The sequence below is a fragment of the Ovis canadensis genome, chromosome 8, assembly GCF_042477335.2.
Source record: "Ovis canadensis isolate MfBH-ARS-UI-01 breed Bighorn chromosome 8, ARS-UI_OviCan_v2, whole genome shotgun sequence".
Classification (NCBI taxonomy): domain Eukaryota; kingdom Metazoa; phylum Chordata; class Mammalia; order Artiodactyla; family Bovidae; genus Ovis; species Ovis canadensis.
The window spans coordinates 85349139-85374999 of record NC_091252.1 but is presented as its reverse complement, the minus strand read 5'-3'; the positions used below and the strand labels follow the sequence as shown (position 1 = coordinate 85374999).

The window sequence follows — 25861 nt, the reverse complement described above, 5'->3', positions numbered from 1 at the left end:
CTGGTTTACGCGTGGGTGAGAATCCCACCTCTGGGCTGCAGGCCCACAGCCGATATTCAAGGGGCTGGTTTCTGGGCTTGATCACCCCAGTGGGCAGTGGACAGGGTGCTCCCTCCCTCACTGGCCCTTTCTGGAAGCCTGCAGGTTGGTGCCTGAATAAATAGACACCCGCAGGTGCAGGGGCTGAAAAAACAATGGCTCCCTTCCGTTTCTCAGTCTTTTCTGTGCCTCCCTTTTGTTCCCCCTTGGTCCTCATACCTACACTCCTATCCTTTTGCATCCAAGAGACTCCCTGCTGGGTCATCTTTTTCACCACCACTTGTTTGCTTTGTGTTCCCACCTCAGGCTTGAGGTTCCCACTGGCCCCCTTGCAGAAGGGCCAGTTGAGAGATGAGTAGGGCTGGGCTGGACAAAGTGCCCCAGAGGCCACTTCCCAGTAAAGACCCTCTCTTTGTTTCTTATTTGTTAATTTTCTGTCATTGGGAGGTTCTCTCAGTCAATGCATTTAAAGGCATCTTTGTTTTATGTACTTTTCTCTGTCCAATTGCTCCTGCAAAGCTCTGCTACAATTGTGGGCATGGATTACTTGTTGTTCAGTCACTCAGCCATGTCTGACTCTTTGTGACCCCATGGACTGCAGCAAACCAGGCTTCCTTGTCCTTCACCATCTCCTGGAGCTTGCTCACACTCATGTCCATTGAGTCAGTGATGTCATCCAACCATCTCATCCCCTGTCGTCTCCTCCTCTTGCCTTCAATCTTCCCCAGCATCTTTCCCAGGTCTTTTCCAATGAATCATCTCTTCGCATCAGGTGGCCAATGTACTGGAGCTTCAACTTCAGCATCAGTCCTTCCAATGAATATTCAGGACTGATTTCCTTTAGGACTGATTGGTTTGATTTCCTTGCTGTCCAAGGGACTCTCAAGTCTTGCCCAACACCACAGCTCAAAAGCATCAATTCTTCAGTTCTCAGCCAATTCTCACGTTGCTTTAACTATAGGTACTTTTGTTAGGAAAGTGATGTCTCTGCTTTTTAATATGCTGTATAGTTTTATCATAGCTTTTCTTCCAAGGAGCAAGCATCTTTTAATTTCATGGCTGCAGTCACTGTTCACAATCATTTTGGAAGGCTTTAAAAACAAAGCAAACAAAAAAGGGAGCTTCCATTTCTCCCTTCCAAAATGTAAGTCTTTCGCCTGGGTTCTCAGGAACCATCTGATCCATCTGTGGTCCCCCAGAGTGAGGGGGAAAAAATAGCATTTTAAAAACCGAAGCAGTAAACAAGGAGATCTCTGGTTCTGTCTTTACATGAAAATGAATTTGTAACTGAGCTGGATTTAATTGGGTTAAGGGAATGTAAGCACTATACAAATAAACTCTCAGAAATATCAATAAAGCTCACCAGAGCACATTTCTGACACCAGGGACGACCTGAATCAGAATGATTGGCCAGAGATGACCCAGAAACTAACTCCATCACCAAAGACCCTGAGACTACAAGCCATGTGGCAGAGCAGTTCTCCTGGGTTCCCTTACCCTGCTGCTCTCCGCCCTGTAGCCCCTTCCCAAAAGAGCCTCTTGCCTTGTCAGCATGCCTGTCTCCTGGAACAATTCACTTCTCAGTGTTAGACAAAAGCCCACTCTCAGACCCTGCAAGGAGTCCCCCTTTCTGTAACAGATGGCGACTCTGGTGGGATTTCCTCACTGCAACTGATGCCCTGACCATTCAGGTACTTAGGGACAAGCTTGTCCGCTGACTGACCCGACCCAGTGGCCTGAACAAGAATTTTCTTTTGTTCCTTGTCTCCTCCCAACTCAGATGACTGGCCTGAGTGCCCCCGATCTGATAAGGAACAAGAGACTTAAGACTGAGAAGGAACAAGGTGAGAAACAAGAGTTCAGTTGCTCAGTCGTGTACAACTCTACGACCCCATGGACTGCAAGCCCATCACCAACTCCCGGATTTTACTCAAACTCATGTCCATGGAGTCGGTGATGCCTTCCAACCATCCTCTCTCGTCCCCTTCTACCGTCTTCAATCCTTCCCAGCATCAGGGTCTTTTCCAGTGAGTCAGTTCTTCTTATCAGGTGGCCAAAGTATTGGCGTTTCAGCTTCAGCAACAAGAACTAGACGTCTCCTATCACCATTGCAAGTTGGCGCACCCGTAAGCAAGTGGGCGGCCGAGTACCCAGGGAAGCCTGGCTAGTGAGGGAGTGAGCTGTTAAGAGAGCACCGCCCAGCCCCCGGAGAGGGGGTTCCTAGTGGTTACTGCTAGGAAACCTGGGGCGGGGCCTGAGGGCGGAGGGGCGGGCCAGGCAGTCCTGGCAGGCGCCGAGGTCCAGAGTGCAGCTGTGGGCTAGCGGGAGAGGAGCGCGGGTTCTGCCTTGGCAGCCTCGCGCTCCTGAAAAATTGGGATCCAGGTGGCAAAGGGATAGATGGATAGCTCCAAGACCAGTCTTGGTTTCCTCGTTTTGCTTTCGATGGTCTTGTTGAGCGGAACGTCCAGCGGTGAGTGCGGGGATGACCCTGCGCAGGCCGTGGCTGGGGAACGCGAGGAGGTTGGATGGGTTATGAGCCGGGAAGGGGATGGGGGCGGTGTCCGTAGGGTTTCGCGAAACTTTTTACAGGGTGGCGCCGCCGCCCCCACCTCCTTCCCTTCCCTGGCCCATTTAGTCCTCGGAGTCTCCTCCCGGCTTCTTGCCGGCTCTCCGGGCCAGAACAGGGGTGACTTGGATGAAGTAGTAATGCCGGGAATTTGGGAAGTGACGCTGGGAGAAGAGGGGGCCGGGACGCGGCAGGATATAGGGTTGAAACCCCCCAAGGGTCCAGACCGCCCCTGGGAAGTGGGAGCCGTGGAGCCGGGCCGTTTGGGACCAGTCGGCCATCCCGCGGAGAAGAGACCCAGACCCGCCCCGAAAAGCACACCCTCCCTCCCGACCTGTGTAACAGAGACCCTTCTGTTCCCTCCATCTCCCGGCCCTTGAAGGACCAGCGCTCTTTCCCGGCCGTAAGTTATCAATGCGGAACGGACCCGGGTGCCCAGCGGCGGCGGCGCGCACTCCCGGCTTAAACGTGCTTGAGTGCTCCTGTCCCAGCCATCGCTTCTGGCTCCACCACTGGCCCCGCGCTCCACCCCCAGCTCCCGGGCCTCACCCGCGATCCCAGGGCCGGTGCGAGCCTCTTCCTGAGCAGGGACCTGGTGCCTAGGCTCAGTGGTCTAGATGCAGAACTTTTTAGTAGAGAAGTGGCCTTGTTGGGCACTACGTCTATCCTTTAACCCAGCGAAACAGATGTCCTGTCTTTCCTTGGTCTGCAGAGTCCAAGTTGAATATAAGCAGGTTTCCAAGTAGACGATTTCGTGGACCTGTCCCGGGTCAGCATTTCTGCTTGGTAGGGTTGGGGCGTGTGAGGGGCACGTGGTGGGGGGATTTCCACACACTATATTGGCTCTAGCTTTCCTTTTCTGCAAAGTAGATGATGAGGTTATGATACTAAACGCAGCTCAACTTGACAGTAAATTCTTCAGAATCTTCCCTTCTTCAAAAATCTGAAAGGAAGGAAAATGTGCTACAAAAAAACTTCAGTCTTAGACAATGCCACTAGCAGAACTGTTTATGATCCTGTTCATGCAGCTCCAGCTACTTCTACCCATGTGTTTTATATCAGAGCAGGGGTTTGCCGTGCAGTTATATTTCTTGTAGTAATAATATTAACTGTTTTGCACCTTCATAGTATGACAAGAATTGAACTGCAAGACAGCATCAGTGTCCAGGAGTTCCCAAAGGTGGTCTCAGCCATGTCCCAGATGACTCAGTATCTGAGAGGAGACACACCCAACAGTGGTACTTCCATCCCGTTATCCTACCTTGCGGCTGGGCAGAGGAGTGTTTTGAGAAGTGCCACTCTTTTGGAGGCCAGAGCGAAGGTGAAGGATATCGAAATGTCCAAGGAGAGGATAACTCTATCCATGGAGAGGATATACTCCAAGAAGGTAGTTTAGGGCGTATTTTCCATGGGATTTATGTAGATGAAAAAGATCCAAATAAAGAACAGCAATCGATTGTAAAAACAGAGATTAAGCTTCTGAAATTCAGGTGACAATGATACTTACTGAATGCTGCATGCTATGAGATCTTCATCACAGAAATCTTCCTCTTATTTCCCTTATGTGTATAGAAGAAAGAGAAAACCGCAGGTGATATTGCCTTACATGAATTGGGAGAATCGTAAATAGTTTTCACAGCATTGCAAATTGTGTGTCTGTGTGTATTAGTCAGTCAGTCCTGTCCAACTCTTGCCACCCCATGGACTGTAGGCTGCCAAGCTCTTCTGTCCGAGGAATTCTTCGGGCAAGAATAATGGGGTGGGTGGCCATTCCCTTCTCCAGGTGATCTTTCCGACCCAGGGATCAAACTCAGGTCTTCTGAATTGCAGGCAGATTCTTTACTGTCTGTGCCACCAGGGGAGCCTGCAGCATAAATTAGTAGAGGCCAATAATCCGCAGGCAATTTCTCAACAGGACCTGGTCCACAAGGTCAGATTGCCTGTGGAATGGATTACCTGGTCAGAAGAGAAGTCCTCCACAAAGACCTGGCTGCTAGGAGCTCTGCCATTGATGACAGCCTCAAGTTAAGAGTGCAGATAGCTCCTCTCCAGAGTCTTGTTCCCTCCCCATGGACTCTTACTGTGTGGGGGACAATGAAAAAGTGGGATCGATGGATGGCTCATGAACATCTGGTTAAGAATGAGGTCTCCAGACTTCCCTGGTGATCCAGTCGCTAAGACGCCATACTCCCAGTGAAGGGGCCCGGTTCTATCCTCGGTCGGGGAACTGGATCCCACATGCTACAACTAAGAAGTCAGCATGTTGCAACTAAGAGTCTTCATGCTGCAAAAAGATCTCAAGTGCCACAACTAAGACCCAATACAACCAAAACAAAAAAAAAAGAGAGAGATTAAAAAAATAACTTATTTTAGTTCTCCAGTGCTAGTGATGTGTGGGCCTTCAGTGTGATACTGTAGGAGTTCATGGCTCTGGGTCAAATACCCTACACAAATGTCGACTCTTTAGAGATATGGAAGGTTATCAAATATCCCAGCCAATCAACTGTCCTGATGAACCATTTGCTGTGATGGCTTGTGCTGGGCCTTAGATTTGGAGGAGAAGCCCAGTTCCAGCAGCTGGCCCAGTGTCTCACAGAGCTCCATGCCGCCCTGGAGGCCTGTGTCTGACTGTCCTCTCACAGTCCCCCAACATCAGGGGAAAGGTGCCTGCTGAGGCCCTCTTGGAGCCAGCCAGTCACATATATCACCCAGCACCACAAAAGCACATTGTCCTCCAGAACACTGTGCCTTAGGAAAGCCATAGCATCTAAACTTCCTAAGACAGACTTAATGATGTGGAATATTTTCTAGATATCACTTTCATTAGGTTGAACTGAAAATGTTTGTATAAATTTTTTGACCAAGAAATTTTTAAACAGTGTTATAAATAAATAGTTTTTTAAAACTGTTTCAACACAAATACTTGGACTACTTAGTGCCAAGTGTCTTTTAGGTTGTACTTCATCAAAGTAACGTAGTTGATTCACCCTTGAATGTGCCGGGCTTAGTTACTCAGTCATGTCCAACTATTTGCAACCCTGTGGACTATACAGTCCATGGAATTCTCCAGGGTTGAATACTGGAATGGGTAGCCTTTCTCTTCTCTAGGGGATCTTCCCAACCTAGGGATCGAACCCAGGTCTTCCACATTGCAGGTGGATTCTTTACCATCTAAGGCACCAGGGAAGCTCAAGAATACTGGAGTACTCGATTTTCCAAGGGATCTTTCTGACCCAGGAATTGAACTGAGGTCTCCTGCATTGCATGTGGATTCATTACCTGCTGAACCACCAGGGAAACCCTTAAGTTTCTTTCTTTGTCTTCTTCTTCTTCTTCTTTTTCTTTTTTAATATTTATCACTAGTCTTGGTAATTATTGTCTATAAGATAAAATACTTCATCTTAGGGAAAGAAAGATGAAAAAATGCTGTTGCCTTGTACAGGAAAAGGCAGTGTTGGAGGAAGAAAACTTAAAAGCTAGAAGGAAAAACACAGAAAAATACAACAGAAACAGAAACTACTCTTTCATGAAAAATTGCCTTTAAAATTTTTTTTTAATAAAGAGTTCCGCCTTCTTACTTGGGGGAAAGTAGGAGCGGAATTCATTGAAACATCTTAAATTTGGCAGATCTTAGCATATGGCACCCGGCTCCAGTACTCTTGCCTGGAAAATCCCATGGATGGAGGAGCCTGGTAGGCTGCAGTCCACGGGATCGCTAAGAACTGGACACAACTGGGAGACTTCACTTTCACTTTTCACTTTCATGCATTGGAGAAGGTCATGGCAACCCACTCCAGTATTCTTGCCTGAAGAATCCCAAGGATGGGGGAGTCTGGTGGGCTGCCATCTATGGGGTCGCACAACGTCAGACACGACTAAAGCTATTTAGTAGCAGCAGCAGCAACAGCAGCAGTTCTGAGAGCCAGAAGTGGATTTGGGGCAGGTCAATAATAAACAATGGTGATTTTATTTATTTTTACTTTCTGGAAATGGAGGATAACACCATTCCAGAAGGTGCAATCATGGTTTAAGGTTACGAATCCCTTTTACTGCACCTAGAACAGTGCTATGCACAGAATGGGTGCCCGAGTTGTGTTGCACACACACACAAAAAAAGTAAACAGATTTTGTGCTTATCTTCAAGGCTGGCTTAAGTATAAAATGGATTTTTTAAAACACTTGAAAAAATTAAAGAATTCAATTTTTTTTAATTACATATGCATCATGAGGAAAGCGCTCAGTGCCTAGCCTCTGATCAGTGCCTCCCTGGAGTTAAAGCTCCTCCCAGACAGCTCAGGCTGTTACTAGTTGAAGCTGGTTATGACCCACATCGTACCACTGGTGAAGGTAACAAGTGGTGAAAAAGGACAAGTTGGTTTGCTCAGGAGCCCCGGGAAAATAGTGACCTAATGTCCTCAGACCGCCTCCAAGTTTCCAGGTTAGAAAGGGGGCAGAGGTGGCTGCTGCAGGGTGCATCAGCATCTTGAGGACAGTCAGGTTGGTTGGCACAAGGCGAACGTTTGAGCATCACCAAGCTTATGGTTTCAACCAGTCTGGGGGTCTGCATGCTTGCAGCCAGCAGTTTTGATGTGCTGGAGGTCTGCTTCCTGTAGAAACAACTTGAGGCTTGTGTCAGCTCTTTTTTATCTTTCATGGAACTGGGAATTTCATGACACTGCTATGTGGCTGCTCACAGTCTAAATTGTAACCAGTTTCCCAGCCTAAAGAGTATTCCTTTCTCCATCTTCACATGTTTTAATCCTTAACTCTTAAACCACCATTTGAGACTCACAGGAGGCCTGGCTGACTAAAACTTTTCTACAAACAAGAGGCAGACAGATAGCATGGGGGTGGTCTTTCCCACTCAGGCTCCCTAGGGCCCTTTTGGTTACAAGACCATTTATTACCCATTTTTCCATGGCCCGAAGAAGCCCAGGGCCTCCAATAGCTTCCTGTCTCTTGAAGAGAGTCTAGACATGCCCTCTCTCAACTGGCATCTTATCCCTCTGTCTGATAACTCACCCAGCAAAACCCCCCGACCTGGTGCCCAGGACCTAACTTAGGAGGGACGGGAACAGGGTTTCCCAGAATGTGACACAGGGCTCGAGGGTGAGGCTGGGCATCCCCCCTTCTACCCTTTGGTCCCACATTCATAGTGTCTAGGAATTGGGACAGCAGCAGCCTATAATGGTTATTGATTAAGGTAGGTGTTGACAGATGTTTTTCTCTGGAAGAAAGTAAATCTCGAGGTCTCTTTAGGCAATTTGGTATCTGTCTGTGGGTGGAAAAGGAGCTTCCACGTAGGTGGAGCAGCAGGAGCCAAATATAATGTGTAAATCAACTGAGTACCAGACTTGTCCATGGTCCAGCTTTCGGACCCCAGTAATGAGTGACCCATCCCCTAGAGAATCATCCAAGAGCTGCCTCAGTTGTCTGTTTATGAACCAGAAACGTACCCTGTCCTGCCTTGTAGCTTCTGGTGGTGGGACTGTGATAGGAGTGTGGATCTGGCTGTTATGGGCAAATGCACCCCCTCTGCTGTAGACTGGCTTCCTTGGCTCAAGGAGCCATAGGGGACGCTGCATGAAGCCACAGGTGTGATCAGGGGATAGTGTCCCTGTATCAACTCTGGTGTCAGGCCTAGGTCCCCTGCTGGTACATCTTATTTGTTCCCTGTGGCCCTGGTTATGCCAAGCCACATAATCACTTCTATCCTATGATGGCTGGCCTTCTGAACTAATGGTTAGGGGTTGGTGAACCCAGATCATGATGGGCAACTCTGACATTCCATGACCAGAGGCCTCATCTCAGCCAGGCCGCAGGACCATACCAGGAGCCACACTGAATGGTATGGGCTTTCTCACTGCAAGTGGTGGATCCTTTCTTCAGGACACTAGGAGTCTGTTGTGAGCCTCCAAGTAAAATGCCTCATACAGCATGTAGCACCTTTCCAAACACAGATAGCTATGACATCACCAGTTCTGTTGGGTCATCTGCCCAAGAAGCAGGTCCAGCCACACTCATCATTCATCAGTTGTGACTACATTTGTGCCAGGACAGCAGTTGCAGCAGAGACTTAGGGTCTGTGAAGCCTGAAATGTTTCATATGTACCATCAGAGGAGACCTAGGACCTCAGTGGTAATTCAGTGGAGATAAGATAGGGACCAGAGCTCTGCAGGCCTAGGGTGACTGTAGGTTGCTACTCGTTTCCATGATTTCCTCCAGGAGATGATGTTGTTTACACATACTATCAGGAGATGGGGAGTCAGGGTCAGAAGAGTGAATGTGGAATTCATGACTATGGTACCCTCCACCCATGGTAGTTTACTAACAACACAGACTGTCCATTCATGTCAGAAGTCCAGGACATGTGCAATGGACACTGAGTGGATCTGTGAACCCAGAGATAAGCACTGTTAGCAGGACCTGGGACAGGTGTCTATTAATTGCCTGGTCCTTGGAGCATCACTTCACAGCATGTGGGCCATGATCATGCTACAATCCTGTGCATGGCGTTAGTAACACAATGGGTTCCATTTGAACGTGGGAGTAGTTCCAGCTCACTTCAGTCGCTCAGTGGTGTCCAACTCTTTGCGACCCCATGGACTGCAGCCCGCCAAGCTTCCCTGTACATCACCAACTCCCAGAGCTTACTCAAACTCATGTCCTTCATGTCGGTGACGCCATCCAGCCATCTCATCCTCTGTCGTTCGCTTCTCCTTTGGCCTTCAATCCTTCCCAGCATCAGGGTCTTTTCCAATGAGTCAATTCTTTGCATCAGGTGGCCAAAGTATTGGACTGACTTACCCCAGTAAATAACCATGTGGCTCATCGGGAGAGAATGGAAGGACTTCTGCACTTGCTGTGGTGATGAAAGGGCCCTCCTCACTGGGACGGGGCTTCTTTCTCTGGTGATGCCTCTGAGAAGTAGCTCAGTCCTGGGAATTTTGGTAGGGTGTTTGGGAGGGATGGCTGCTTTCAGCCTGCTGATCATCCAGTCTTGTGTTTGTCTCTCCTTGGTTTCTCTCAATCAAGCAGTTTGCATCCAGGTTCACTGGCCATCTCTCTGCCTCTAGATCACCCTGTGCTCTGAGCCAGCATTGTGCTCTTGGCAGTCAGGCTGGCATTGGGACTCTCCAATCACTTTCAGCTTCCCTGATAGCTCAGTTGGTAAAGAATCAGCCTGCAACACAGGAGGCCCCAGTTTGATTCCTGGGTCGGGAAGATCCGCTGGAGAAGGGATAGGCTACCCACTCCGGTATTCTTGGGCTTCCCTTGTGTCCCAGCTGGTAAAGAATCCGCCCCCAATGCAGGAGACCTGGGTTCGGTCCCTGAATTGGGAAGATCCTCTGGAGAAGGGAAAGGCTACCCACCACAGTATTCTGGCCTGTGGAATTCCATGGACTGTATAGTCCATGGGGGTCACAAGAGTCAGACATGGCTAGCGACTTTCACTAATCACTTTGACCATTGTACCAACTTTGCTCCTGACATACAACGCTCCACCTGGAATCTGATTTTTCCCCATTTTCCATCCTGTTCCTGCTGGAAGCCCATGGCAACACGGTCTCCTACCACTATCCCTGATTTCCACAAAAGTCAGCCTTGAGCTGCTGGAGATGCTTTTCATGCACGCTTTCCTCTCTAGCTCCATAGACTCCATCAGGCTTTCCCATGGTGCCTGGTGGCCTGGACACTTTCCTGCCCTTTCATATCATGTCTGCCCTGGCAGATTCACTTCTGTGAGCCTTGGATCCCCTCCTCTACCACCTGCCTCGGAAGTTCTGGACTTTCTCTTTCATGCCATGTGGGCCAGGCCTTTCTCCAGGCTTCTGAGACCCATCCTTTGGGAGATCAGCAGCATCTCCCCAGCCTTGCTAAGTCCTGTGACCCGTAATTATTAACTCTTCCTTCTCCAACTTGGGGTTGTGTGCTAACCCGTCGCCTCTTTGCCCTTCTCCCTGTGATCCTGCTTCCTCAGGACCATCCCCACAGGCTCCCCATCTCTCGCAGGACCTGTGGTTAGATTCTGACAGTCCTCTGTCATCTAGACTTTTCCTGCATAGCATCCTGGCATGTCTCTGGAAAGGTTATGATGCTGGGAATGGACCTGGTGGACAAGGGGACACAGCCAGGATGTGTGATCTTTGCCAGGCAGGGGACTCCTCCTTCTCCACAAGGAGAGGAGGGGCACTGGCTGTATGGTGTGTGTTGTGGGATGTCATTGCTCTGTCAGCTCGCCCTGCACTTTACTCCGCTCTCACATAACTAGGGGAAGGGGCCTCAGGGTGTTTTTTTCCCCAACCTCACCCTCACTGTGTTTTGCCTTCACAGACCCTCATTCTCTTTCCTATAATTTCACCATCGATCCTCGGCCCAGAGATAATCAGCTATGGTGTGAGGTTCAAGGAGAAGTTGACCAAAAGGTCTTTCTCTCCTATGACTGTGGTACAGCTCAGATCAAGTACATGAGTCCATTGGGAGAGGAAGTGAAAAATATGAGCGCCTGGGAAGCACAGACTGTCACACTCAGAGACACTGGAGACTTGCTCCAGGGGCAGATGCCTGACGGTACACCGGAGAATCACACAGACAAGGGTGAGTTAGAAAATCCAAATGCAGGAGCAGTAGACTGGGGGCTTAGCTGCATCCACTGTTTTCCGGTTAAAAAAAAAAAATTGGATACTGTCCTTCCCTAGTAGTCCAATGGAAAGAGCAGCTGTTGCAGGAGAGACCAGGGCCAGATTAGCTGGGGCCAGGGGAGGTGGACCCAGGTGGGTAAGAATCTTTCAAGCCCAGAGGCTGAGCTCTTTCTTTCCTTCAGTGAGATCAGGCCCTCTGATCCTGCAGGCCAGGATGACATGCTGGCGTGAAGACAATGGACACACCAGTGCATCCTGGGAGTTTGGCTTCAATGGACAACTGTGCCTCCTCTTTGACTCGGAGAATGGACACTGCACAGTGGTTCATCCTGGAGGGAGGTGGATGAAAGAGAAATGGGAGAATGACAGGGCTGTGACCGACTTCTTCAGGATGGTCTCCATGGGAGACTGTCCGGCCTGGCTTCAGGCTTTCTTGGTGCGCTGGGAGAAAATGTTGAAGACCTCAGGTAAGTGAGAAGAGTAGGAGAAAGTGGTCGTCCTCTCATGGTGACATGTACCCACTCCCGTGTGTGTGTGTGTGTGTGTGTGTGTGTGTGTGCGTTTGAGAATGTGATCCATCAGAAGTGAGTTGTTCTTGGAGAGCAATAGCCCGGGGATGCTCTGTCATCCTCCTTCCTCTTCCACTCCTGACGTCTCTCCTCACAGCACAGGCCTTGGAAGACTGAACATGGATTTTTGCTGACCCCAAACCTGTAGACATCTCTTTGATTTCTGGAATTTATTTCTCACTGTACCCTCTTTCCAGAATCTTCTTTCAAATGTCACCTATACTACTTCAGGAAATCTGTCAATACCGCCTCTGCTGTCAGCTCCCTAGGACTGCATCCTCAGGTCACCGTCTCTGATGTCACAGCAGGACTGAGTGGCTGTGTTGGAAACCTTGCTCCTCCATTAGCTGTCAGAGCCTCATGAAGACTGGGCTCCTCCCTTCCCCATCTCGCCTGAGGATCTATCACAGGGGCCTCCATGTGATGGGTGCAAGCTGTCTGCACAGTAGGGGTACTGAGTGAGGGGGGTGAGGAGGTCTGCTGAGTTTAGGGTCTGGACAAGGGTTTCACTCTTACACTCCTTGCAGCACCATCGACCACAGTCCCCACTACAGTGCAGCCCACGGCCCCAGCCAGCAACCACATAACCAAGATCATCCTTGTGGTTCTCGCCGTTTTCGTCATAATAAGCATCGTAGCCTGGATCCTTGACGAGAAGAGGTACTGAGGGCAGAATTCAGAGGGAAAGCAGGGGCATGGGGCCTGGCGTGAAGACGGGGAGGGAAATCCCAGCCAAGCCCTGCCCCTCACTGAACCTCCTCATCCTGCAAATGAGCAGGTGAACAAGGCCTCATATAACCTGAGAGCAAGAACTCAGACAAGCTCAGGCCTCCGTACTGAAAGGTCCTCACTGTCAGATGACAGTGGAAAGTGGGGGGTGGCTGGGGGCCTGCTGGAAGTTAAAAGGGTTTAGCCAAGTCCCCTGGCTGAGCACAGACTGCTGGCTGGCAGGGCCCAGGGTAGGTGGTGTGAGAACAGCAGGCACTCAGGGCGAGGGCAGGACTAAGGGGAGTTGAGAGCAGCATGGGGGCTCCACATGCTGTGTCAGTGAAGAGGGGACCTACCCAGGGGCCAAGATGAGAGGGGCCGGGCTCCCATCCCAGGAGGAAGGGGTGGGAAGGCCTTTGCAGACCCAACTCCAAAGGCCCGTTCTCACAGGCAGTGGCATGGGTCAAGCAGGCAAGTCAGGAGCCCCACAGCGGAGACTGTGGGAAGGGCTGAGGCCTGGCCTGTGTTCCTGGAGCAGCAGCCGCTCTGACTCAGCCTGTGGCCTGCACGTCACCAGCCTCCTGGGGACCCAGAGCTCCATCACTGAGCAGCCCTGCCTTGAGCAGAGGTGTCTGGGGATGGTGGGCCTGAGCTGGGGTGGAGGCTCCCAGCTGGGCAGGACCAGGAAGAGATGGGAGGCAGGGACCCTGGTCCTGAGAGCTGTGTGTGCTGCTCAGAGGCTTGAGGGGTGCGAAGGAAGGAGGTTTCCCTGCAGCCCCCCGAGGCTGTCAGGAAGCAAGGCCCCTCCTCTGGGGATCTGCTCCCTGGTCCTTTAGGCCCCCTTCGGGGAGGATTCGGACCTGAGTAAAGGGAGCAGATTGATTCCTCACTGGCTCCAGTCCTGAGCCTGAGCAGGGGGTGTCAAGGCCTGGGGTGACTCTGTGATGCAGGAAGGAAGGAGGAGGTGACAAGAAGCTGCTGGGCCTGGGGTGGGGGTGAGGGTGGAGGACATAGGAGCCCCTCAGTGAGGGCGGGGCTGGGGGGGCTGGGGAGGGGCAGGCCCAGGAAAGTGAGAGGAGTTCCTCAGCCTCCTGGACCAAGGCCTCTTTCTTTTCTGCAGGAGACGGTGCTCCCAGGAAGCACGGCAGGTGCTCTGTTGTCCTGAGGAGTCAGTCTTTCCTTGGCTGCCTTTGTTTTCCTGGGTTCACTTTAGGGGCAAGAGATGAGACCCAGGAATTTGGAGCCTGCCTTCCTGTTATGATGACAAGGTGGCTGCACTGTTACTCCAGGTGTTTCTTGACTTCCTACTTTTGCATTCCAGTCCCCTATACTGAAAAGGACATCTTTTTGGGTGTTAGTTCTAAAAGGTCTTGTAGGTCTTCATAGAACCGTTCAACTTCAGCTTCTTCAGTGTTACTGGTTGGGGCATAGGCTTGGATTACTGTGATATTGAATGGTTTGCCTTGGAAACAGAGATCATTCTATCATTTTTGAGATTGCATCCAAGTACTGCATTTCGGACTCTTTTGTTGACCATGATGGCTACTCCATTTCTTAGAAGGATTCCTGCCCACAGTAGTAGATATAATGGTCATCTGAGTTAAATTCACCCATTCCAGTCCATTTTAGTTTGCTGATTCCTAGAATGTTGATGTTCACTCTTGCCATCTCTTGTCTGACCACTTCCAATTTGCCTCGACTCATGGACCTGACATTCTAGGTTCCTATGCAATATTGCTCTTTATAGCATCGGACCTTGCTTCTATCACCAGTCACATCCACAGCTAGGTGTTGTTTTTGCATTGGCTCCATCCCTTCACTCTTTCTGGAGTTATTTCTCCACTGATCTCCAGTAGCTTATTGGACACCTACTGACCTGGGGAGTTCCTCTTTCATTATCCTATCATTTTGCCTTTTCATATTGTACATGGGGTTCTCAAGTCAAGAATACTGAAGTGGTTTGCCACTCCCTTCTCCAGTGGACCACATTCTGTCAGACCTCTCCACCATGACCCGCCTATCTTGGGTTGCCCTGGGGGCATGGCTTAGTTCCATTGAGTTAGACAAGGCTGTGGTCCTAGTCTGATTAGATTGGCTAGTTTTCTGTGAGTATGGTTTCAGTGTGTCTGCCCTCTGATGCCCTCTTGGAACACCTATCATCTTACTTGAGTTTCTCTTACCTTGGGCATGGGGTATTTCTTCATGGCTGCTCCAGCAAAGCGCAGCCGCTGCTCCTTACCTTGGATGAAGGATATCTCCTCACTGCCGCCCTTTGTGACCTTCAACTTGGGATAGCTCCTCTAGGCCCTCCTGTGCCCACCCAGCCACTGCTCCTTGGACGTGGGGTTGCTTTTCCTGGCTGCCGCCCCTGACCTCGGACGTGGGGTAGCTCCTCCCAGCCGTTCCTGTGCTGTCGCAGCCTGGCACTCTTGACCACTGCCCCTGACCTCGGACATGGGGTATGTCCTCTCGGCCGTGCTTAGTGCACCGGTCACAGCCGCCTAAGCTTAGTGAGTAGTTGAAGCAAATTCTGGAAAAAGGATACAAAGAGATGAAAAACCCAACTGCCACTTTTGAAGAGCCCAGAGCAAAAGCAGGATGCCTCACATGCCCCCGGAACACAACAACACTTATTAAGGGTTCAGCCAGTCACCTAGCCACCCCTCTGACTGACCCCTGGACACACCCCTCCCCTCACCCCATAGAAGGAACCAGCTCGCCCCACCCCCTCGGGGAGTGGGCACCCAAGGAAACTGTCATTTGTTCTCACTCCCCTCTGCTGCAGTAGTCGCCCCAATAAAGCCTTGCCTCAATTTCTCTTCATTAAGAAATTTGATTAATTTCTATTGTCTGGCCTCTGATTGATTTCTACTGATTAAGGAGGCCAAGAGCCTGGTGTGTATCAATTTGGGGACAAGAGATACATGGGGGCTGGGAGGAGGACAGGACTCAGGCTTGGGTGGGGCACCAATTTAGTGGGTTCAGGTGATCAATGTGTCAGGGGAAAATTCTCATGCATAGGCCTGGGGGACAGGACCCTGGGTTTAATCTCTGGCAAGAGGTAACATGGGGACCACATATCCCCAGTGGAGGAGGCTGGTAAAGAGGCAAGTGATTAGGAGAGCAAGAGAAAGATGAAAGGACAGCGTTAGAGCCCTGGTCAGGACAGCCACATAGGAGACGACGGGCCACTCTGGACAGGCCTGGCCACCCCCAGACACAGAGTAGCCCCAGATGGGAGTGAAATCAACCGGGAGGTGATTTTAATGAGTGTCAACAATGAACATCCTTCCAAGAACATGAAACTCCACCTGATTGCTCTTGCTACTTCCTTAATATTCTGCTTGCATCCATTTCCATATCTATAAATAGGGAAGCCAGCCTCACTCAGTGACAAGACATGAAATGGAGCTCTGCCAGTGCTGAGGTGTCAGCGCGACCTTCCGAGGTCAGGGCTCAGTCACCCCTGAAGCTAGCAAAAGCCGAGAGGCCCGTGATAACAGAGAGATGGATCCCTCTGTCACAGACGTTGACCTCTCAATGTCATTGATAGATCACTATGTCATAGATAGACCACTTCCCAAGAATTAGGAGGTCTTGTCAGTCCCAGAGAGTGATGGATCATCTCACTCTTCATCAGCGGATAGCCCTGAGATGTGAAAGTGAGATGTTCAGTGCTGGCTGGATGCTACATAAAGGTAAATTATGAGGGGGAATAAAATGGATCACACAGGCTGCTGCTAAGTCACTTCAGTCGTATCCGACTCTGTGCTATCGCATAGACGGCAGCCCACCAGGCTCCCCCGTCCCTGGGATTCTCCAGGCAAGAACACTGGAGTGGGTTGCCATTTCCTTCTCCAATTCACGAAAGTGAAAAGTGAAAGTGAAGTCTCTCAGGCCTGTCTGACACAGGCTACTAGTGTAGAACGAGCCGCCTGAAGAGACCGCCAGGGGGCGCGCGGTGGCAGCGCTGGATCCCGGTCTCCACGAGGAACCTGCAAATTCAGGTTCTGGCCTCAGTCCTCAAATTCTTTCTAATGAGCAGTTTACTTTGGCCCACAAAAGGTCTAGGACTACTCTGGGGGCAGAAAGTACTAGAAAACATATTGCTGATGACACTGCCGTTAAGGGCTCTCTTCAGGCCCTTTCAAGAGATCCGCAGAATTCTTTGGTGGAGATGGTTGAGGGGTGGTGGATGGCGTGAAAATCTTGAGTCTTTAAAAAAAAAAAAAAAAAAAGCAGGGCTTCCCTCCTACCTCAGTCGGTAAAGTTCTGCCTGCAACGTAGGAGATCCAGCTTCGATCCCAGGGTCAGGAAGATCCCAAGGAGGAGGGCATGGCGACCCACTGAAGTATTCTCGCCTGGAGAATCCCCATGGTTAGAGGAGCCAGGCGGGCTACAGTCCTCGGGGTCACAAGAGTCGGGCACGACTGAGCCAGTAAACCACCACCGCAGGAAGACAGGCGGGAATGGGGAGGAAGGTTGAGGGGCGAGAAGGACTCGGAGGAGCAAGGAGTGAGTCAGGAGGGGGCGGCTGGGTGGGGCCATGCGAGGCTTTGGACGCCAGACACCAGAGAAGGAAGCGCCTGGCTCCCCTGGACCGTCCGGGCGTCACCTGAGGAGGGCGGGGAGGCGACAGGGCGGGGCAGTGACACGGCGGGGAACCGGCGGGAGTGGCGGACTCTCAATATAAATACCTCTGATCTCCCCGCGAAGTCAGATCAAAGCACTTTCCACATGGTGATGGATTGGACCACTGACCCCGAAGCACCTCTTAGTTTGTCTGCCCTGCTTCTACTCCTGGCTCTCCGGTCTGCCCGACACGAGGCGGTGAGTTCATGGATTAACCTGCGGGGAGCGGACACGGGGCCTTAAGACCCCGAGAGGGATGAGGGTGTCCGCAGGGGTTCCGGGAACGTCGAGCGGGGACCCCCTCCCTGCTTTTAGACCTCCGCGTGTCTCTTTCCCGCTGGGCTCCTGCTCCCCGCCCCCACTCCCCAGCTTGTTGCCATCCCTCGTCCCCCGCCCCGGCACCCCTCCCCGCCCTGGCATGTAAAAGACACGATCTGGGTGAAAAAGGAATCACAGCATAAAGGGCAGGGAAGCTGGGAGAAATGGGAGCCCGGGCAGCAGCAAGAAATGCTGCTCCAATCCGCGGGCCACCTCTCCGGAATTTGGAGCCACTGGAGCTAGTGCAGGACAGGTGGGGGCCGCTCCCGAGGGACCGAACCCACGGGGTTCAGGGGAAGGCTGGGTGGAGTCTGACCAGTTGCGTTGGGCGGGCCTGGGCGGCAGAGGGCCCGGTGCGGGGGGCGGGGGGGTGGGCGGGTAGATGGGCAAAGGTCTAGGTGGAGTCCGCCACTTGGGCAGGAAGTGGGGTGGGGGGGGGGTCGCTGCAGGAGGTGGGGTCAGGGAGATGGCTGGAGTCTACCCAAGAAGCCTCCTTAGAGTCCTGCTTGGTTACAACACTATTTTTTTCCATATCCCTTCCCATCCCAAGAAGCTCAGGGCCTCCAGGAACTTCCCATCTGTGAAGGGATCCTAAACCTGCCCTCTGTCAACTGGCACCCTACCCTCTTGCCTGAGAATTCACCCCAGCAGAAGCCTCCCAGCCTGGCCCCCAGGACATCCAGCTGGAGAGATGGGAGAAGAGTTTCCCAAAGTGTGTGACACAGGGCACAAGGGTGGGAATGGGCACCCCCACTTCTACCCTACAGTCCCACATTCATATTCCCTGAGACTATGAAGACAGTGGTCTATAATCGCTATTATTTAAGGCAGGAGTTGGAGAACCTTTTCTTCAAAAGACAGAGAGTAACACTGCTGGCCATTTGGTGTCTGTGTGCATTCTACATCTCCACATTTGTGCTACAAGAGCAGGCAAAGACAACCTCAAAAAAAAAAAAAAAAAAGAACAATGTGACTGCCCTGTAATAGTAATAGTAATAGTAATAGTAATAGTAATAGATGACTCATCCCTTAGGGCCTAGTGCAAGGATGCCTTAGCTGCCTGTTGGTGAACCAAAAACTTGCTCTGTCCGGCCTTGTATGTTCTGGGTGGTGTGAATGTGAAAGGAGTGTGGGTCCAGCAGATATGGGCTAATGTCCCCTGACTCCCTCTACTCTAGAACGGTTTCCATGGTCCATGGAGATATCGGGGACACTGCATGAAGCCTCTGGCATGAGCAGAGTAGGGTGTGCATGCTAAGTCGCTTCAGTCATGTCCAACTCTTTATGATCCTATGGACTATAGCCCACGAAGGTCCTCTGTCCAAGAGATTCTCCAGGCAAGAACACTGGAGTGGGTTGCTATGCTCTCCTCCACGGGATCTTCTCTCACTCAGGGTTAGATCCCACATCTACTCCAGCTCCGACACTGCAAGCAGATTCCTTACTGCTGAGCCACGGGGGCAGGCCCTGGAGAATAGTGGTCCTACAACAATTCTGATGTCAGGCCTAAGCCACCTGCTGCTCTCTCTTATTTGTTGCCTCTGGCCCTTCTAATGCCAAACCACAATATCTCTTTAATAATCTGATGGCTGGTCTATCTGAACTGATTAAGGGTTGGTGAGCCCAGATCATGATAGACAACGCTGACATTTCATGACCAGAGGCCTCACCTCCACCAGCCCCCAGGACCATACCAGGAGCCATATTTAAATGGTGTCGTATTCCCCATTGCAAATCTCATGGCCTTGCTTCAGGACATAAAGGGTCTGTGTTGTGAACCTCCAAGTAAAATGCCATATTCGGCACATACCACCTTTCCGACCACAGACAGATAACTCTGACGTCACAGGTTCTGCTGGGTCATCTGCCCAAGAAGCAGGTCATCAGTCACCAGTCGTCTGTGACTGCTTTTGTGCTAGGACAGCAGTTGTATCAAAAAATCATGGTCTGCAGAGCCTGAAATGTCATATGTACAATTATAGAAATCTATGGGCCACACTGGGAATTAAATGGAGATAGGATAGGGATGACACTCCTGCAGCCCTGGAGGGTTGTAGGTTGGTACTCTGTCATTTTCTCCAGGATATGATATTCTTTACACGTACTATTGGGGGATGAAGGTCAGTGTCAGAAGTGTGAACTTGGAAATCGCTTCTATGGTAGCCCTCACGGCAGGCACAGTAACTTACGAACTGTGAAGATTTTTCATTCATATGCAAATGCAGTGGATGTGAAATGAGCACTATGAGGACCAGTGAATGGGTGACACTCCTGTGGGCAGGACGTGGGACAGATGTGTATTCCTTACACAGATCTCAGGCATCACAGTAATAACAGGCGGGCCATGATGATGTTTCAGACTGCTGGACATGATGACAGTCCCACTCTAGGTCCTATGAATGTGGGAGTGGCTTCTCTGCCAAGTGTACACTTACCCCAGTCAATGACCGTGTGGCTTCCAAGGCCAGAAGGACTTCTGCACTTGCTGTGGTGATGAGGGCCCTCCTTGTTGATGCCTGGCATCTCTGTCTCTAGGAATGGATTCTGAATATAAGACCTGACTCAGTGCTGGATACTGCACAAAGGATCCGGACATTTTGTTGGGATGTCTGCTCAGGTTCCTGAACATCCAGCCTTGTGTTTGTCTCTGTTTTTTTAATATAATTTTCCCTTTCAATCGTGTAGTTTTTAGCAGGGCTCACTGCTCTTTTGTCTGCCTCTAGGATCACCTTGTGCTAGGAGCCAGCGTGGTACTCTCTGCAGTGAGGCCTGGCTACAGTGGGGCTCCCTGGTCACTTTGGCGACTGCATCAGCTTTGCTTCTGACATAGGGCACTCCCCCTGGCATCAACTCTTTCCCCTTCTCCATCCTCACTCCTGCTGGAAGCGCACTGGTACACCAATCCCACCACCGTCCTTGACCTTTAGCAAAAGTCACCCTTGAGCTGTTGGAGATGCTTCTCATCCATTCTTTCCTCTCGGGCTCCATAGAACCTGGGGGACTGCACACTTTCATGCCCTTTCATACCATGTCCACCCTGGCACATTAACTTCTCTGAGCCTTTGATCCCCTCCTCTACCACCTGCCTTGGAAGTTCTGGATTTTCTCTTTCATGCCATGTGGGCCAGGCCTTCTCCAGGATCCCAAGACCCATCAAAGTGGTAGATCAGCAGCATCTCCCTGGCCTTGCTAAACCCTGTGACCCCCAATTGTGAATTCTCCTTTCTGCAGCTTTGGGTTCTGTGTGGGCCTTATGAGCACAGTACAGATAATGTTATGTGGTTTCTCCACTTGCCCAGGTTGTAGGTGGTGTTGGGGACCAGGGGGGCCTTCCAGCTCTGCCAATCCAGCCCTGCAGCTTTCCTCTGCTCTCACATGAGTGGGGGAAGGAGGTAATGGGTCTTCTTCTCCAAAACCTGCCCTCACCTGCGTTTTCCTTCATAGACGCTCACTGTCTTTGCTACAACTTCCCCGTTGATCCTCACCCCAGTCCTGGAGAGCTGTGGTGTGTTATTCAAGGCCAGGTAGATGGGAATGTTTATCTCTATGACTGTGCTGGCACCATGATCCAATCCACAAGTCCATTGGGAGAGGAGGTGAAAACTATGAACACTTGGGAAACCCAGAGAGAAACACTGAGAGACATCGGGGACTTCCTCAAGGGGCAATTGCCTGACATTATACCGGAGAAACACGCACCCAGAGGTGAGTTCAATTCAGTTCAGTTCAGTCGCTCAGTCGTGTCCCACTCTTTGCAACCCCATGGACTGAAGCATGCCAGTCTTCCCTGTCCTTCACCAACTACCAGAGGTTGCTCAGACTCGTGTCCATCAAGTCAAACTCATGTCCATCGAGACCAGGGGTGAATTAGGAAGTCCAAATACTGAAAAAGCTGTATCCATTGCTTATGGGGAAAAAATTCAATTGGGTATTGGTCCTTTCCTAGTAGTCTAGTGGAAGGAGCAGGCCTTGGAGGAGAGATCGGGGCCAGATTACCTGGGCCCAGGGGAGGTGGACACGGTGAGGCAAAGAATTCGTCAAGTCCGGAGCCTGCACTCTTTCTTTTCCTCGATGGGGTCAGACCCTCTGACCCTGCAGGGCAGGATGACGTGCCAGTGTGAAGAGGATGGACACATCAGTGGATCCTGGCAGTTCGGCTTCAAGGGAGAAATGTGCCTCTGCTTTGATTCAGAGAATGGGCATTGGACAATGGATCATTCTGGAGGGAGGTGGATTAAAGAGAAGTGGGAGAAGGACAGAGCTGTGACCGACTTCTTCAAGAAGGTCTCCATGGAGACTGTCGGGCCTGGCTTCGGGAGTTTATGGTGCACTGGGAGAAAATTTTGAAGACCTCGGGTAAGTGAAATGAGTACAATGAAATGGTAGTCCACTCAAGGTGGTATGGACCCACCCTCTGTGTGTGCATGTGTGTGTGTGTGTGTGTGTGTGTGTGTGTGTGTTTTGACATAGTGATCCATCTAAAGTGAGCTGTTCCTGAAACATGGATGGCCCTAGAGAGTATCACTGAGTGATCTACGTCAGAAAGAGAAGGAGAAATATCATATGACATGTCTTATATGTGGAATCTAAAAAGAAATAGTACAAGAAAACTTATAAAACAGAAAGAGACTCACAGTCTTAGAAAACAAGCTTATGGTTACCCGGGGAAGGGAGAGTTAGGGACTCTGGGAAGGTCATGTACACGCCTCTACATGTATATGGATAACCAACAAGCTCCCACTGTATAGCACATGGAACTTTACTCAATGTTATGTGCCAACCTGGATGGAAGAGGGGTTTAGGAGAGACGGGGTACATGTATGTGTACGGGTGAATCCCTTTGCTGTTCACCTGAAACTATCATAACATTTTTAATGGCTATCCCCCAATTAACAATGTTTTGTTCTGGGGTCCTGCCCCGGTGGTTCCAGGGTAATTCAAAGCAGAGATGGAGTCGGCAATTGATTTAGAGAGAGGTAAGGAAAGAATGTTTTAGATAAGAAAATAGAGGAGAGAGTTCAGTTCCATTCAGTTCAGTTGATCAGTCCTGTCTGACTCTTCACTACCCCATGAATCGCCGCACGCCAGGCCTCCCTGTCCATCACCAACTCCCAGAGTTCACACAGACTCACGTCCATCAAGTCCGTGATGCCATTCAGCCATCTCATCCTCGGTCGTCCCCTTCTCCTCCTGCCCCCAATCCCTCCCAGCATCAGAGTCTTTTCCAATGAGTCAACACTTCGCATGAGGTGGCCAAAGTACTGGAGCTTCAGCTTTAGCATCATTCCTTCCAAAGTAATCCCAGTGCTGATCTCCTTCAGAATGGACTGGTTGGATCTCCTTGCAGTCCAAGGGACTCTCAAGAGTCTTCTCCAACACCACAGTTCAAAAGCATCAATTCTTCAGCGCTCAGCCTTCCTCACAGTCCAACTCTCACATCCATACATGACCACAGGAAAGACCATAGCCTTGACTAGACGGACCTTAGTCGGCAAAGTAATGTCTCTGCTTTTGAATATGCTATCTAGGTTGGTCATAAATTTTCTTCCAAGGAGTAAGCGTCTTTTAATTTCATGGCTGCAGTCACCATCTGCAGTGATTTGGAGCCCCCCAAAATAACATCTGACACTGTTTCCGCTGTTTCCCCATCTATTTCCCATGAAGTGATGGGACTGGATGCCATGAACTGTTTCCTGAATGTTGAGCTTTAAGCCAACTTTTTCGCTCTCCTCTTTCACTTTCATCAAGAGGCTTTTTAGCTCCTCTTCACTTTCTTCCATAAGGGTGCTGTCATCTGCATATCTGAGGTTCTTGATATTTCTCCGGGCAATCTTGATTCCAGCTTGTGTTTCTTCCAGTCCAGCATTTCTCATGATGTACTCTGCATATAAGTTAAATAAGCAGGGTGACAATATACAGCCTTGACGGACTCCTTTTCCTATCTGGAACCAGTCTGTTGTTCCAAGTCCAGTTCTAACAGTTGCTTCCTGACCTGTATACAGATTTCTCAAGAGGCAGGTTAGGTGGTCTGGTATGCCCATCTCTTTCAGAATTTTCCACAGTTTATTGTGATCTACACAGTCAAAGGCTTTGGCATAGTCAATAAAGCAGAAATTGATGTCTTTCTGGAACTCTCTTCCTTTTTCCATGATCCAGCAGATGTTGGCAACTTGATCTCTGGTTCCTCTGCCTTTTCTATAACCAGCTTGAGCGTCAGAAAGTTCATGGTTCACGTATTGCTGAAGCCTGTCTTGGAGAATTTTGAGCATTACTTTACTAGAATGTGAGATGAGTGCAATTGTGCAGTAGTTTGAGTATTGTTTTGCATTGCCTTTCTTTAGTATTGGAATGAAAACTGACCTTTTCCAGTGGGGCCACTGCTGAGTTTTCCAAATTTGCTGGCATATTGAGTGCAGCACTTTCACAGCATCATCTTTCAGGATTTGAAATAGCTCAATTGGAATTTCATCACCTCCACTAGCTTTGTTCATAGTGATGCTTTCTAAGGCCCACTTGACTTCACTTTCCAAGATGTCTGGCTCTAGATTAGTGGTCACATCATCATGATTATCTGAGTCATGAAGATCTTTTTTGTACAGTTCTTTCGTGTATTCTTGCCACCTCTTCTTAATATCTTCTGCTTCTGTTAGATCCATACCGTTTCTGTCCTTTATCGAGCCCATCTTTGCATGAAATATTCCCTTGGTATCTCTGATTTTCTTGAAGAGATCTCTAGTCTTTCCCATTCTGTTCTTTTCCTCTATTTCTTTACATTGATCACTGAAGAAGGCTTTCTTATCTCTTCTTGCTACTCTTTGGAACTCTGCATTCAGGTGCTTATATCTTTCCTTTTCTCTTTTGCTTTTCGCCTCTCTTCTTTTCACATCTATTTGTAAGGCCTCCCCAGACAGCCATTTTGCTTTTTTGCGTTTCTTTTCTAGGGGATGGTCTTGATCCCTGTCTCCTGTACATTGTCACGAACCTCATTCCATAGTTCATCAGGCACTCTGTCTATCAGATCTAGGCCCTTAAATCTATTTCTCACTTCCAGTGTAAATCATAAGGGCTTTGATTTAGGTCATACCTGAATGGTCTAGCAGTTTTCCCTACTTTCTTCAATTTAAGTCTGAATTTGGCAATAAGGAGTTCATGATCTGAGCCACAGTCAGCTCCTGGTCTTGTTTTTGTTGACTGTATAGAGCTTCTCCATCTTTGGCTGCATAGAATACAATCAATCTGATTTCAGTGTTGACCATCTGGTGATGTCCATGTGTACAGTCTTTTCTTGTGTTGTTGGAAGAGGGTGTTTGCTATGACCAGTGCATTTTCTTGGCGAAACTCTATCAGTGTTTGCTCTGCTTCATTCTGCATTCCAAGGCCAAATTTGCCTGTTATTCCAGGTGTTTCTTGACTTCCCACTTTTGCATTCCAGTCCCCTATAATGAAAAGGACACTTTTGGGGGGTGTTAGTTCTGAAAGGTCTTGTAGGTCTTCATAAAACCATTCAACTTCAGCTTCTTCAGCATACAGAAGAAGAAAGAGGCTGATATTCCTTGGTTTACAAAGAGAACCAATAAAACTCCGAGACAAGAAGTTTGCCCTGTTCACGGAGGCCACAGGTGCCCTCCCAGTCTCCCGAGGGAGTGAAACACAGAACGTCTTCCCGTTCAGGTCTTAGAAACCCTGGCAGATAAGTGAACACAGGGAGCCTCTATGCTCCAAGCGATAAGCCTGAAAAAGAGTGAGAGGGAGAGAGAGAAAATGATTGACACGGGGAGACCAAGCTGCTTCGGTGAGCGAGGCCCCATAACTTTATTTTCAAAAGGACTTTTATACCTTTTCCACAAATGATGTTGTGTACATTATCATCTGGCCTTGGAGGCCTGTGAAACATTTTAAGACCCTCTTTTGACAAAGGCTGTTCAACCAGAAAACTTATTTTCCCTTAAAGTGTTTTTTCTTTATATTTCTAATCTATGTCAGCCTCAGAAAATATCAAACAAAGTTACATTTTCACTAGGCAAAGGTGCAGCGAGTTACAACAAAGAAAGAACCAATTAGCTCAAAGGTGTGATGTGGTTAGTTTCAAGGCTACATTTGTTTTTTCTTACATTCTAACTATGTTAACAAATGTACTCCCAGGTGCACAGTGGATAAGAGATATGGGAACTTAGAAACAAGCATTGGCCCAATAATGAAATCCTACACCAGCACTACTCTAATAACTTTTAACTCTTTGAAAGGCTCTATGTTTTAGGCTTCCCGTGCCTCTCACAGTTGGGGGGTTGTAAACAATCACATGCGTAGTTGTAAAAGTCTGGTTAAGGCAAGTTAGAGAGCCATCAGAGGGGTTTGAGCTGAAACACTCCTTTTATATGCAGGAGAC

At 49.7% G+C, this 25861-nt stretch overlaps 1 protein-coding gene and 1 pseudogene across 5 annotated transcripts; both read left to right on the top strand.

Moving 5' to 3' along the window:
* Positions 1-2283: 2283 nt before the first annotated feature.
* Positions 2284-21009, top strand: LOC138444959 (UL16-binding protein 2-like). Of its 5 annotated transcripts, none has more exons than XM_069598706.1 (6): positions 2319-2509; positions 10941-11204; positions 11431-11715; positions 12345-12477; positions 17242-17355; positions 20920-21009. In XM_069598706.1, exons 1-5 carry the CDS (start codon positions 2437-2439, stop codon positions 17267-17269), a joined length of 783 nt encoding a protein of 260 aa, XP_069454807.1. In that variant the 5' UTR covers positions 2319-2436; the 3' UTR covers positions 17270-17355; positions 20920-21009. The 5 variants fall into 5 exon arrangements, with proteins under 5 accessions (XP_069454806.1, XP_069454807.1, XP_069454809.1 ...); XM_069598708.1 differs by lacking the exon at positions 20920-21009 and adding an exon at positions 20011-20157; XM_069598707.1 differs by lacking the exon at positions 20920-21009 and adding an exon at positions 18026-18348.
* LOC138444967 (UL16-binding protein 1-like) overlaps positions 20770-25861 on the top strand; it is a 17637-nt pseudogene continuing 12545 nt past the window's right edge.